This window comes from Podarcis melisellensis, assembly GCF_964234715.1.
Source record: "Podarcis melisellensis genome assembly, chromosome: 6".
Classification (NCBI taxonomy): domain Eukaryota; kingdom Metazoa; phylum Chordata; class Lepidosauria; order Squamata; family Lacertidae; genus Podarcis; species Podarcis melisellensis.
The window spans coordinates 30381901-30397697 of NC_138538.1; the positions used below are offsets into that span (position 1 = coordinate 30381901).

Sequence of the window (15797 nt, forward strand, 5' to 3'; positions counted from 1 at the left end):
GCCAGTCATATCTGCTCTCTACTAGAAATGACTGTAACAGTGTAATATACGCTTTTTCAAATCCTGAAGTGTTCCTTTGTAAGCATATGTTCACTGCTGCAAGAACTCTTATGTTAAGACCACAAATAATTACCCATTCTGTGAATGTTTTTCTTTTTTCCCCCTATACAACAGCAGTGAAGTTTTAAAAAATCAACATCATTGCAGAAGTAATTCGTCCTAACTGTTGATTTGAAAGTACAAGCATACATTATGCCCAAGTTAAAACTATATAAATTGTCACTGAAAAACTAATACATTACCTCTGATTTTATGGTTCCAAAATGATGGGGAAGTGGCAACAAGGAGAGTAAGATATTGATAGAGGCTCTTCTTAATTCTGTAGGATTCACGTATGTTTTAAATTTTGAGAGTTCCCTGAAGACAAAAAAAAAAAACAGTTTTTAAACAAAATCGCCACCAACACATTCGATTTCAAAGCAAAAACCACCCTTTTTTAAAGGACAGCAGCTGCTGCACAAATTTCACCTATGTCATAAACAGTGTATGCCTCAGGGTTTTCTGATGTCCTGGTAGCGCTGGCTTTGCATAAGAGCCCATTGTGTTCACTTTATTGTAAGAATTCGTAAGCAGAAAGCAACATAGGGGATTGCAGTACTTATGCCTAAAGCTAAAAAGCAAGATCCCCAACTTGGAATTAAAACAGTTAACATTCCCTCAGAATCCGAATATGTTTCAAAGCTTTGCACTGTTACATGGGCAAGATGCATGTGGTCTGTTGAAGCACTTGTATGGCTGAAAGCTAATCTGATTCCCAAGGCTGCCAGTCTATTTCTTGAAAATAGGAACGCTCACAGCATGGTCAGTGAAGCAGAAAGTGGGAACACATAAAAGCAAACTGAAATTAAGCAATTTCTTAAGGCCACCTAGACAGGCTCTCTCTCTCACTTACTAAGACAAAACAGAAAAACGAAATTATATATATATATATAATTACCTGTCAGGTAATATAGTTTCCATGGCTGAAATAAAGTATGGAACTAAGACATCAATCCCTTTCAGGTCACAGCAGAATAATGCAGGAGAGTTTAGAATAACGCTAGCCAGAACCGGATGGCAAACGGAATCCGCTATCTGCAAACCCTGAATTAAAAGCATGTAAAATCTGGCAGAGAAAGACAGGCTTAATGAGTTGTAAGAAAGAAAACATTTGTAATCCAATGCTATTGGGACTGGGTCAGAAGCACAGAAGCATTTTCAGGTGGATATAACAATATCTGTCACCTTGTCTGTGTAAGCAAAGACACATAGGCTGATCAGCACAATAAATGTCCTTCAGACATTTTGATTACTTATTCTGTACCAAAATGTCATTCAGTTCTCAGGGGAGTCTCTCTAACATTTTGGAGTCGTGTAAATGATCTTCAGACATCAAAGAAATTTCCTTAATTGAAAAGGCCCAAACACTGAGCTTTCCTCACAGGGGAGTTGCTCCAGCCCTCTGATTATTTTGGTTGCACCTTTTACAGTTCTACAATATTCTTTCCAAGATACAGTTACCCAAACATAGTATTCCATGTGATACAGAACAGGGGGAAATACACAATATGATGCCACAACATTTTGCTCAAAATTACATGGAAAATAGGAAGAAAGCTCAATATGAAGTTGTGCCTTACTACTGTCACCCATAACATAGCTCTACCCAACATTTTAATGTTTCAGATAAAGGATGCATTGCTTGCTTTTAGTTGAACATTCTCTCCAAGTGACATAAAAAAAAATGAACATGGGCTTCTGTATTTAAATGCATATAAATATAAAGGCAATTATCATGTTGAGCCGCATTATACCCACTCTCTTCCACTGTCCAATACAGCTGTTGAAACATAATGATCAGGGTGTTTCTATTTGCTCTATTTCTCTTACATTAAGTTCTACCCTAGGTAGAAAAAAGCACATTGTGGGTGAAATACTGTATTTTCATCACCCGGGGGGGAAATGGAACCGTGAAGTAACCTCTCCTATTCATCCGCTTTGACTGATTACTCTGTATCTTAAATGGCAAGGACAGTAACTTATCCTACAAACATACGATTGACCAGATTTGTTTTATTTATTCACTCTAAACCGAGGAGACTCATTAATTTCAATGGGTCTCCTACTTAGGATTCATATAACCCTGAACATTTGGGCACAAAGGAGCTTTCAAAAGTTGTAGAACCCCTTCTTATCTAACACAGATACTCAGCAGCAGATTCGAGCCCTACTCAGGCGAACTGCTCATGTGTTCAATCAATGAGCAAGGAGGGCCATGCCAACTAGCTCTGCCCACATCACCATACATTCCTGCTAGCCTTGTCCTCTGGCACCTGCAAGTACAATGCAAACTTCTGCAAGGAGAGAGCCTTTGGCAAGCACTCTTGCCCTGCAGATGTACTTCTGGTATGCACAAATGCTGGGAGCCAGGCTAGCTCAAGTGTGTGATGGCAACGGCGGAGCTAAATGGCAGATGTCATGCGCGGACAGACTGCGGGAACAGTTCCCCTGAACAGGGCTTCTGAGAAGATAATTAAGATTAAATAATTACCGGGATAAGTAGGCTGGCAGTATATCCTCCCCAGTCTTTTTGCTACAAAATATCCTACAAAGTGTTCCACATGCCTCTGCTCTGCCCGATTCATAGTTGTCTGAAAACTCGCCTGCATCAAACATGGGATTGGATGTCATAGCGTCTGCAGACATTTGTGATCCTTTCCGGCGAAACTCCACACTAGCTTGTGTTGCTATAGCTAAAACAAAACGAGAAGCACAGAGTTTCATTATATTGGTCAACATACTCAATAGGCTCATGGGATCTGGGACACAAAGATCAAGTAAAATGTAGTCATCATAAAAGCCACTAGTTCATTGCATTTGAGTTGCTGCCTCTGTTTATAAAGCATTTAGGGATCATTTGACTACTTCGGTAAGAAGTGAGAAATTATATCCCTTTAATCTCCACGCACAAGTGTAATCATCTCTTCCCATAGTATTCTATGCTGCACAATCCATGCTGCCAAGCACAGAAGCCTCGACTCCATTCACATTCCCAGCAACATGCATTAAACAAGGAGGTCCCTCAATAGAGCCCCTAATATTTTTTTCAGGTCTGGGCCACTCATATTCCTAGCCTGCTCCATAAATTATTTGCCATTCGAAAAGCTAGTTCTATGCTTTCAACAGCACAAATCGATCTTAATGCCCTAATGATCTCCCTTCATCTTTTGACACCGTCATGAATCTACTCTAGGTACCATCTGTGCTACAGAAACTAAGACTGCAATTTCGTGAGTTTAAGACATAGGCCAAATTATAACGAAAACCGTGTTTGGGAAAAGAAAATAATGGGTGGTTGACTTCAGAACTTTCCCCTCTCACGCTGCTTAAAACAAAAACAAAAAAACCCTAAAAGGGATGATCACCAATGAGCAGGGTGTGCTATTCAGGAAGAAGGGTTAGGATCCACAGCCCTACAGAAAATGCCGGTGCCCTCCACATTCATATAAAGATGCCCCCTTTTGGTCTACAGATCTTCACACTCTATCAGAGACTGCTCCATAGCCCTACCACCTTCTGGATTCCGTTTTGTGAGAAGCACGAGGGGTGATGGTGGAAAGGTGGGACCTCAGAAGCTAAGAGCAAAGATAGAAGCTCCTGCGCATATGTAGAAGCTGTGCCTGAATCTCTTTGGGTTAAAGACAAGACACAATCAATTTATTTTAAAGTCCACCCAGAAGCTCTGACTATCTTTTCCTCAACAAAAGTCTAGTTTCATACATTTATAATCCTATATTGTCAGTGATGCCCTATACAAAAAAATTCTCATTGTCAGCCAGATAGGAGGAAGTGGTCAAGAAGAATGTCATTTCCATAGTGGTTTGCCTGATTTCTGAAAGCTGCTTTGAAATTTCTAGAGAAGGTGAATTATAAAATTGGATTGACATGCACAAGTCTAATTCCACCAATCCTAAAACAACTAAGTAAGAACAAGCCTACGCTATTAAGGGAACTCCGGGCACAAGTCATTTGCAGTCTGATCCTAAGCATGTTTACTCAAAAGGAAGTCTCGCTGAATTCAAATCAGACTTGCTCGCAAGTAAGTGTGCATAGGATTGCAGCCTAAATCAGCTAGTCTTACAAACAGAAGCTCTGCTCATGATTTTGATGGATGTTACAAATTTTACAGATTGACAATTTAGAAGCATGCCAAGGTCAGATGTATTGTTTTTTTAAAAATTCTTCACTGATTTTTTAAAAATAAAAAATATTTTAGAAAGCTAAGCCCAAATCTTTATGCGTCTTCCCATGAGCCATTTTTGTCCTGAATAAACTATCCAGCAAATTATTATAATTGGGGGGAGGACTACATGCAAAATGCATACAAATCAAAATACTAGTTCTGTATAAAAATAAGCTTTAGAAAAGAACACGGTTAGTGCAAAGTCCTTAAATTCATGACATGATCACAGACTAGAGTACAGAAAATGATGGGACTGATTCAGGCAGATTAATTTGCTTTTGCCAACAATCTTCCCCATTTAAAAAGCCACACACAGTTATTTGTCTTTCCCATGTAAAGAGCAAAAGCTACAAGGGATGATGATGATAAAAATTAAAAAAAAATGGGATTATGGAAAAAAGAAAAAAATGACTGCAATTAAAGAGAAGCTACTAGTTCCTACTTACAAGATTTATAAGAAAGAAGAATTTGGATAAAAGATGCTGCAAGATAATAGAAATAAAATGGAAACAAATCAAAGGACAGCAGTAGTTATAAAATACTTTAAAGATGGTGAAACTGTAACAACAAGTTAAGCAGCTTTTTAGGTTTTTGAAAAACTGATTCAAAGCTTATGATCTAGTAGGCTTGTTAAACACACAGGAAATTAGCATTAGGGTCTAAAATTATGATTTCATGCAGAACAATGAACAAAAGTTAGAAAAAATATACTGCCGTAAGGGTTAGGTATCTATATTAATGTACATTCAATATTTGTAGTAGAAATATTGCCCCTTCACACTTCAGGCAGTATTTTGCTTTATTTCATATACCACCAGCTGAAAATCTGCACTAGAAGGAAATCATAGGGGGCGGAGGAGAAAAAAATACAAGTAACCAGCTCACCACTGTCTGATTGTCCCACATATTACTTATCTGAAATTTCCATACAGGAAGACCTTCAAGATGGCCCAACCATTTCCTTTTAGTCAAAAGAAGTACAGGGTAGAATGGAACTCAGGCTTATCCTCACTTTGTGGAAAAGGGAAAGCTAGAAGATTGCAAATAATCTTAGAAACTCGTTTCAGCCTGCTAGTTTCTTAGTATAAGAACAACCAAGTGCCTTGCCTGGCTTTGTAAATGGCATTGGATGATTTTTCCCACTGTAGTGTCACCAATCATGAAAAGGGATTCATGTGGGAGTGGGGAGGTGTTGAGTTGAATTCAATGTTAGCCCTGTTCAGAAATTAAGAGACATAGCTAATTTAGGTCCATTAATTTCAATGGCTCTACTATGAGTAAAACTTAGCCTGCTACAACCCATTGCTTGTTTTCAATGAATCCCAAATAACTATTTGTACAAAGCAGTTCCCACATGGATGGTAAACCTGTGGCCGTCCAGATATTGTTGGATTCTAACTCCTATCAGCCCCCAGCCGGCATGTCTATCAGGCACGGATGATGGGAATTACATTCCAACATCTGGGTCACAGCTTTTTACCCCCAAACCCCACCCCATCCCACCTGGCTTCAAATATTGTGTGAATGGCCACCTAGTTTCTCTGCATTCTATCAAAGGGTTCCCTGCAACCCTTAAGAATAGGAGAACAATTCAGATAGAAAGCGAGGGCTCTTCCTCTGTTTCTTCAAGGGTTCTGCAATCTGTAGCTGCTGTCAACAGGTACCTTCCATATTCTACGGTGGAGGTGTTTTGAATTGGCCGTCTACACCTCCTACAGCAAAAGACCAATGCTTCTTTTAAGCAACTGCTTGCTTTGCATTGGCCACAACAGCTTGTCTATTCAGATGCAAGGGTTACAAAAAGACATCGACATCAGGGAATTTTTTTCATCAATGCATGATTCATTTTCTAGTCTACTGCTGAAGGGTCAAAAGAATCCTTGAAGCAAATAAAATAAAATATAAAATAAAATAAAATAGTGGCTACACTGAAGGGGGAAAGCTTATTCCAAACAGTACATGATTATGCAAATGGGTAGACTGGTAACACTGCAAAGTGATGAAACACTCAACTTAAGTTTTCCACTACAGTGGTGCCCCGCAAGACAAATGCCTCGCAAGATGGAAAACCCGCAAGACGAAAGGGTTTTCCGTTTGCGAGTTGCTTCGCAAGACGAATTTCCCTATGGGCTTGCTTCGCAAGAAGAAAGCCCATAGGAAAATCTCCGGGGACCTCTTTTAAATGCTGACGGTGGGGAGCAAAGCCTTTCCCCCCCTCCGGCCTTCAGAAGAGGTCCAGGAAGGCCGGCGGGGGCCGAAAGGCTTTGCTCCCCACTGCCAGCATTTTAAAAGCGGTCCGGGATAGCAGGGAAGCGCTTCCCGCTATCCCGGACGGCTTTTGAAGGCAGGCGGGGGGAGCAAAGACTTTCGCCCCCCGCCGGCCTTGGCTGGCGGGGGGCGAAAGTCTTTGCTCCCCCCCCGCCTGCCTTCCCGGGGGCTTTAAAATTGCCCCGGACAGCGGAGAGGTCCTCTGCTGTCCCGGGGTTTTTTAAAATGCTGGGGGTGGGAAGAAAGCCCTTGTTCCCCCCCCCCAGCCTTCAGAAGAGGTTGGGGGACAGACTGTCCCTGGACCTGGTCTGAAGGCGGTTTCCATAGGAACGCATTGATTGATTTTCAATGCATTCCTATGGGAAACCGTGCTTCACAAGACGAAAAACTCGCAAGAAGAAAAAACTTGCGGAACGAATTAATTTCATCTTGCGAGGCACCACTGTACAATTCTGCAGGGGGGAAAGACACACAACTCTCACTAGATCAAAATATTGGAACAAAGTAATGTTTCAATTATAAAGGGAGATGGCATGGACAAAGTCCAAAAGTGGCTGTGACCAAAGTGTAGGAGTGGCTGTGGACAATTTTTTTTAAAATTATTATTATTATTATTATTAACAACAACAAATTTTAAGTGGTCTTGGGAAGTTCTCCCCCCAAAATTGGCATTATAGAATCACAGCAGGGGACCGTGGAGTGAGTGAAGGCAGTTACCGTATATATCTCATTCTTTGGGACACAAAAGGGAGGAATGCTGGGTGAGGCCTCCCCATGTAAGAGGTGTGCTTGTTTCATATACACAATCTAAATTTCTGTGCTTTTCTGATGGCTTTAACGGCAGTTTGGGGTGAGAAGACAGACTGAAAGAGGTGATTGAAGCTATCTGTTGGCAACAAAATTGTGGCTCCCTGCAAGGATGAATGAGAGGTGATTCTTGTGCACTTTAAGAGAATATGACCAAGCTGCTAGGTATGATGTACACACTATAGAAAAAAAATTATGCACTTTATTTACTAGCACTGCCGTGTACTAACTACTAGAAATGTTCATCATTCTGGTTTATATGCTTTAACTTCCTGGTATCAATTTATTTGCTTTAATGATTTATAATTTATTCTATAATGAATTTAAAATATTATAATATCCATATTATCAAGCTGAATCATTTGGGCTGTCATTTTTTTTAATTTTATTTTTTGAAGTGAATTTGCATTTGGAGTATTACTGAATGATGTATTTATTTGGAGGTTTTTTATTGCCTGGGCACATTTATATGAAAAAGTGGCATACAAATTGAAACAAACAAACAATAAAGCATGGGGTCTACCACTGGACCAGATCCCCTTATCTAAGAACTAAGGAGATATAGGACTACAAAGTGGAGATAACACACAAGTGAAAATTATGAATCACGGACACGTGCTCCACAATACCCCATGGGCATGTTTTATCAATAAATCTAGGACAGAGAAAGATGTGTGGCAATTTATCAAGAGTTCCTTATGAACCACATACATCTTTGGAGAGTGAAAAACAAGATGGTACTGCTACTGCCTTGACAACATCAAAATAGAACTGTAGTTACTGAATCAGATTTAGATGAAGTAATGAAAAATGGCCAATACATAGAAAAGACAACATGGCTCTCAATATGCTTGTAAACATGCCTCCCTTAAGCCAGATTTCTCAATATAATCTGAGTGCTAGGAAAGCAAACTAAAGTGATATTGACTAATGCAATGCTGACATTTGTACTCAATAATTGTTTTATATTTTCATCATAGGATCAAACACTTGCAAAAGTGTTTTGTAACACTTTTAAATAAGCTTCAAGACCTCAAAAGAGAGAGAATAATAGATCAACATGTGAAATTTTAGAGATGTAATTTTTCTTTCAACCCAATAGTAGTTCACAGTTGTATGAGATTTCTATTAAATCTATATGGTTAAGCGGACAACTCTAGAGGATGTAATATGTGGTTTTGCTTTGATTTCCTAAAGGCAACTGAGCTGCCCTTGTGCAAGCTCTGTGGAGTACTGGAATTCATTCTCCACAAAAGCTCCTTGGGTCTACACATGCCATTCACCAGGACAGACATATATTTTCTACACACGTGGGAACAGACAGGCTGTAAGATGGTAATGAAAGTTATGTAAACTAGCTAGACTTGAAACCCCACCTTTACCACTAGTCCTTGCTATTATGAATTGTCTTATTCAGATAGAACATTTCATGGCAGAGCAACAAGGAATTCAACTTTGGCATAATATGATCGTGACGACAAGCCTTTTTGTTTCCTGCAACGAACCCCAAGACAACACATTTGCTGTAATGAACTCATTTATCTCAGTTGGAGATCACCTCTGTCATATGTCTACGGATAGCTCCGAAAACAGAAATTAGGAAAACAATGAGAAAACAAAAAATGAAATTGGTGCAGTAGTTAGGGAGATTTGAAAGCTACAACTTACAGAACCCTTGAAGTTTAAGTATTTGACCAACCACTGGAATGCACTGTGGGGCCATTTATGAAAACTAAACTAATTATCTCTCAAAAGTAAAGTTAAACAAAGACCAAATGATGCAGGCAGGTCCTGTTATGATGCTTGCCTGCCACCCCTACTAATGAACTGCTTTAAGTGATTCAAAGTACGGGAAGTTGCTCCCAAAATGGTGCTTTTTAATGCTTCCCTCGGCTTTATTATATTCTTCAGCCTAACATGTGGGCAAATCTTAAATTTCGTTTCTGCAGTAACATTTGACCCAACCACAAATTAGCTACTTTAGCTCCTATATTATGCAGAAAAGCAAGAGGTTAACATGATATTGGACATCAGTTAATCATGCTGCTTTGTCAGATTTCTGTTTTGGTTAGCCAGAGGAGTTAATCTTGCAGGTAGGAAGTGCCAGCAAAGGAAGAAGGGAGTGTACAGAATGGAAAGGCAATATTTACCAGTCATACTGCTGTCTCTGTTAATTCCATTATGAAGCTTACAGTGAACAAAGGCTGCATCAAAAAGCCACGATCCAAAGAGGTTCAATATACTGTTGACTTTGGGCCTGTGGGGAGCAGGAAGCGGTCGAGGCTCAGAACTAGTCTGGTTTGGGCTAGATAGTGGAGAAGTGGAAGATGGCTGGTGTTGTACTTTGGAAGCATGAGCGGTGTTAGCCTATTGGAATGAGAGATGGAAATAATCCCATTAGAGAATAATTTTTGAAAAGTCATATACTCAGTCATGTCTGACGACACAACCTTCTCTTACGTAAAGCATATAAAACCATTGCTTTACTAAGCGTAAATACTCACTGTGCTGTTTTTCAGCATTGGCTTATTTACAGTTACAGCTCGATGCCTTCGGTTGTGAGGTGGAGTTGTGTTGACAGCTGTAGTCTGGGGCATGCTCAATCTGTTTACTGGTGTGGGCGGAGCACTATCTGCCCGAGGCCTTGAAATACCTAAAAGAAAAAGGGGAATCTCAGCATTAAGTTCTTTTAAAATCCAACGCACTGGGCATTTAAACAGCAAAGTAGTAACACACACATATCCATTAATTCCTCCCATACCAGCACCAGTGTTAAAAAATATCTTGTTTTGAAATTAGTTTTTAGTTAAGATTGGAAAGTGATCGAGGAAAGTATTTAGGTAACTACATACAAGACTGTTGCTTACCTTTCAAAAGGGAGCAACACGCACATTTGCACCTAAAGGTAAGAAGAGTAAGAAGACCAACAGGAAGCAAAGAGGAACAAAGGCCGCCCGAAAGCCACTTTCTTTCCAGCCATGTTATTGCCACTGTCAGTTCATTTTGATCTAGCAGAAACAGGCTGCAACTGACTTTTTTTAAAAGGATAAATCTCTTTCCATTAAACTAAGATAGCTAAGGAATATAAGCTTAAGCCAAATGGTGGCTTAGTGCTGTCAAGCAAGCACGCAGGTTCCTCGGGAGCCCACTACAACAGATTTGCTCCTCATCTAGTCTTGCTGCAAGTTTGGCTCAGCATGATGTCTAAATCCAGGCGCGCAGCTTATCTCTCCCAGACAAGCCTCCAGCTTGAGTCAGGCATAATGTTAAGCCAAACCATAGCTTAGTGCTAACAAGCAAACATGTACATTCCTGGATCTTTGGTCCTGCTGCCACTGTGTTGCTGTGAATTAACACACAGTTTGGCTTAGCAGCTCTGTGTCTAAGCCCTGTTCCTGGTTTGTCTTCCCCTAGTGGAAACCCTGTTTTCAACCTTCTCCAATTGGTGTATCAAATGGCCGATTTCTACTTCTGAAAGATACTACTAACTGCTAGTGCACATTGTTTATAACATTATTGTGTGCTACTCGGTAAAGAAGCGTTTGTGCAACCGCTTGCACAAGCAGAAATCACTAGTGAAACAACACAAATGCTAATTTCTTTTGTGCCACTGTTACACTGGATATCACATTTAATCCTTTGGAAAGCAAAATGACAGTAAAAACAATACTTATCTTTGAGAAGCAATTAGTTCAGTTATTTCACAATAATTAATAGGCAGGCAAATGTTGATCTTATTAATATTTTGGAGGGCCCTCTACACTCATTTATTGTAAAAAAAGTACACATACAGGGAATGGTGACACAGATATTTGTAGTAGCAGAGATTAGTATAGAAGGTAAAGCTACTAAAAGGGTCCTGCAGTTACATCTCTCTCATTTTGGTGAATTCTCATGTATCACAGGCCCACTGCCAACCTGACATCCCCCAAACCTATACTATCCTACACTCCCAACTAAGTGTAAATAGCATTGCAACATTACATAACAAGGCCTCAGTGCTCGCTTGCATCTCCCTCTCAGGCAAATTATCCTCTTTGTTCTGTTTTCAACATTTCAGTATTACTCATGGAGGAGTATAAAGCATCTGCATCAAGGTAAGCGCTATTCATGATGCATGAAGGACTCTTGTTAAATACCCACAGTTCTATAACATTTTCAAGTCACAAGTGCATGCTATTCATACAACAGTTCTTTACTGACAAGCAGAATATCAGGAAAAAACCAACCTTAAGTAATGGATAATAAGAGGACAGAAGCAATTTACAAGTCTGTGATTGGCAGTACTCTTCCATCTGCCTTGGTATAATGATTAGCACAATTGAAAAGGAACTGTGCTACATTTCATAAACAAAGAAGCAGTATTCTGTTATGAGGAACAATTCATCCAAGAATTCAGACTTTGTTATTTTATTAAAAATAAAAAAAATTAAATGGCCATGTTAATATGAATTATATGGTTTCCTCATAATTAAGAAGAAGCGCTCTCTCTCATACTGCAACAAGCTTTAAACAGCATTCCTCAAAGTAGAAGGACCACACTGTTCAGTTTACTGTACTTTTCTTAAAGAGTCCACCTTCTCCGGCAGCTGGAAGAGGAGGACAGGACAGAGCACAAAGAAAGAGCTGTGAGTGAGGGGGGGAGGGCTTTTCCTATCTTTGGACCCTCTGGAAAACTCAACAGGGCCTGCTATACCTGGAACTGGGTGTGGAGCATGCAGCGGATGGGACACAGCTGTGGGCATCCACCTTGGGCCTGCCCATAAAGAGCAAGTCTAGAATAAGAGACTAGGGCAATGTTCACTGTTTCCAAGAACTCTTCTCATTGTGAGACTTTTGTGGGTAAGCTGAGAGTTTGTTTGGACCCTAGGTAAGAACCTGGAGGCTGAGAGGGAGGGTGTGTTAGGAAGGAAAAGAACCAATATTGATTTATATAACTTTATATTAATGTAACATTTTCATATGTAACTGTGTATTTTTGTAGTATTTTAAGTCGTCAGTTGTTGCTTCAGTTTTTTGTACACCGCTTATATATTTTTAATATATTTAGCAGTATAAAAATTAAATAATCAATTCTCCATAATCCAATATCCATCAGCCCAGATTCAAGACAGAGATCATTTCATCACAGCTGTGTCATAAATCTGCATATAGACAAATCTCAGTAGAAAGGTTGGGTGGTATCCAATGCACACATTCCATTAGCGCAAGGATTTACGCAACAGACTTCCCCCACCCGCTGCCCCCAGGTTGTCTCCAAATCTGCACAAAATAATTGCATTAACAGAGTGACTTACTTAGCACTACATTGGATTCAACCTCTTAATTGCAAGACCTCCCATATTTAATCATGGACAAGGTATTAAAGTTATGTTTTTAAAATAGCATGTCTTCTTGTTACAGTGAGAGAGACTTATACCATATTGTAAGAGATACTAACAATTTGGGTGGTGGTTATTTTTTAAACGACCAACCTATTGTTCATATTTAAAATGCGTAACCCATAATGCTGCAACCAAGCAGATTTTTTTGTTGCAAGAGTATCTGTATGCCAACCATTTTTTAAAATAGAACCAGAAACTTTTGAAGCATTATCTTTAAGAAGAACCACATCAATTTAATAGAAAATTTCTATCATGACAGAATACTGCAGCTTTCCAGGATTTGATGCAAACCCCAACCACTGTTAAAATCATCACCCCTGCCCCCAGATTCTTGTCACCCAGGAGAGTCCAACAAGTTTTAATACCATATCTGGGTAATCTTTCACACCCACTGGTTGTAAAGACAGCAACTCCTGGAGAAAAAAGAAATTATATTGCTACTATATTATGTACTGCAATGGAAACATTTCCATAAAGCAGTTTTTCAGGAAAATGAATATTTAGTAAAAGCATTTATGGTTTCACAAGAAGAGGCAGTTTTAATTAACACCAAACACAACTGCTGAGAAACTCCTGAGAATGAAATTCTATTGGAGGTAACAAGTTGAAATCATGACAAGTTTTAAGGCATCTAGCTGAATATATTATCAATTACTTTTCAGAACCTCTAAGTAAGATATGGGAACCCTATTTAGGAATTAGTTGCAGATCAAACCCCAATATCTTGTTGCAAGGGCCTCACTGCCCCCAAAGCTGTTCATCCAAACCTATTTTGAGATTGTGGGGTTGGATAGGTGAGAGGGGCAGATGGTACCAGAACTGGGAGCTCAATTTGGTCCAGAAGTCACTAGTTCCCAAATGATGAAAATAGAATACAGTTGCTGCACAGATGACAAGGAGAAAATAATGATTAACACAAACAGCCCCACAGACAAACATCTGAAATATTAGATGTACCAATACAAAGTATTAACATCTATTTGAGTTGCTTACAAAAGGCAAGTAACATCCTATAAATTAAGAGTAGAAAATGTTACCTAAAAATGCATCCACTAAGCAACTGATCCCACGCATAGCACGAAAGAATATTTGAGGCAGATGTTTAAGGCAGGGATACTGATTCAATTCCTGAGCCATTCCGCTCACATTCAGGAACTGTTCCTGAAATTTGGGGGTTGAGCTTATAATTGCTGGATTACTCAAATCCACAGGATTACTACAAGGGAGAGAAAAGACTCTGTTTAATCATAATACATTTAACAGATGTAAAAAGTAAAATACACTAAATATTGAAATTTTAAAATGTTCATTTTTTTAATAAAAAAGATCTGCTAGAAGTTAGAAATGTCAAAAAACAAGTAGCTTTTCTAAGATTAAACCTACCAATTAAAAGATAGACAAATCATTGTACTATGTTGGCCACTTTCGAATATTTCACAAGTATCCACTTCTTATTATTATTAGCTACCTTCTCTCACACTACTTTTCAAAGTTGCTTTAACTTTTATGGAAGTTTTAAAGAAGTTGACAGCATCTGTTTATAAGAACAGTGATCAGCTACACCCAGTAAACAAAAATGCTGAAGTCTTTTGCAAATTAAAAGTACTATTAGCAGCAGTTACCCTGGGGCACATGATATTTGCCTCTAGCTGAGGAGTATGAAATGAGACAGTATTGCAAGACCCTATGCAACTGAAGAGACAAGGAAGCACTAAGGTACATAAAAATAGGCTACTCAGTGTGTGTAGCTGCTAAATATCTGAAGGGAACCAAAATGAAGGGTATACAGAATTGCAAACGAAAAGTATCTGAAGCAATGAATGAAATGTTGAAGGGCAAAACTATACATGGTGTTCAGGAGAATAGTTGAAGGCAAACAAGTATCAGGTACTAAATTCCAGAATGACTATACAGTGGTACCTCTGGTTGCAAATGGGATCCATTCCAGAGCTCCGGTCGCATCCCAAGGAATTCACAACCGGAGGTGCTGCTTCGGCACATGGCATGGTTTAGCGCTTTTGCACATGTGCGTGGGATGAAGCCCAGAAAAATACTTCTGGGTTTGCCACGTATGTATCCCAAAGGACATGTAACCGGAGGTGAACGCAAGTAGAGGTACTACTGTATCTCTATCACATGCAAGCTAGACAGAAAGATCTAGGAACTGATCCTACTATAACTTGGATCTTGTCACAGGCACCTGTGAAGCATTATCTGCCACAATATTATACATCCCTACCACAACTAGGGCATCTGATTCCAATAAGCCACACCCTCTAGAGGACTCACATATATAACGTATCAAATTTTGATAAATACACTAGTAACATTGCATGCTTTTTGTTATGTACAGTACCTCAGCATATGTAAAAAGCGAAACCAAGTCTGGGCAACACACTCATTATCCATTTCAGGAGGAATCAGACTGGCATCTTCATCAGGGATTTTAAAAGGTGGGAACGACGGCCCGTATGTAAAACGTAGCAATCTGGAGGAAAAGTCAGACTATCAGTGAGTTTGTAGTTCTGCATGATTTCACTCTGCCTAATTATAAACGATGCATCCATATTTCTTTGGTGATATCTGCTTCCCTCTCACTAAGGTGAAGCATGGGGCTTCCTCCAGGTTGGAATCCACCTCACTGGTGGAGGCCAGTGGAGAGAAGCCCATGTGTCATCCTAAACCATTCCCTAACCATCAACATGAGATATTACAATTGTGCTCTTTCTATCATTTTTGACATGTGGTTTGCCCAGAAAGTATGCCATTTTCAACCCAATAAAGAGTTGAATTAATGCTGCAGTTCCTGCATCCAAAAAAAAAAAAAAAGCTGACTCCAGATACAAATAGGGACAACAGAGAAACCAAAATATGTGCAAAGAAGTGTTTTGTGCAAGGGAGACACAGAGCTTGCCATTTTCTACATACAAAAGAGACAAGAAAAAGCTATACCAGAAACAAATACTATCTGGTTATGTCAGTTGTCAAAGAGTTCACGCTTTGCATCAGGCTGTTAAACAGAAACAAAGGAGAACAAAAATGTTGAGAGTGTTCTC

At 39.4% G+C, this 15797-nt stretch overlaps 1 protein-coding gene across 4 annotated transcripts in view; it reads right to left on the bottom strand.

Moving 5' to 3' along the window:
* RALGAPB (Ral GTPase activating protein non-catalytic subunit beta) overlaps positions 1–15797 on the bottom strand; it is a 57271-nt gene that overhangs the window by 24009 nt on the left and 17465 nt on the right. For 2 of the 4 annotated variants that reach the window (XM_081916615.1, XM_081916614.1), the window contains exons 6-13: positions 15098–15229; positions 13779–13957; positions 9862–10010; positions 9508–9724; positions 4729–4764; positions 2591–2792; positions 998–1165; positions 303–417 (exon numbers count right to left, since the gene is read on the bottom strand). In XM_081916615.1, the coding sequence (XP_081772741.1) occupies positions 303–417; positions 998–1165; positions 2591–2792; positions 4729–4764; positions 9508–9724; positions 9862–10010; positions 13779–13957; positions 15098–15229 (1198 nt within the window). The remainder of the gene's footprint in view (positions 1–302; positions 418–997; positions 1166–2590; positions 2793–4728; positions 4765–9507; positions 9725–9861; positions 10011–13778; positions 13958–15097; positions 15230–15797) is intronic. The other 2 variants (XM_081916617.1, XM_081916616.1) reach the window with 1 other exon arrangement.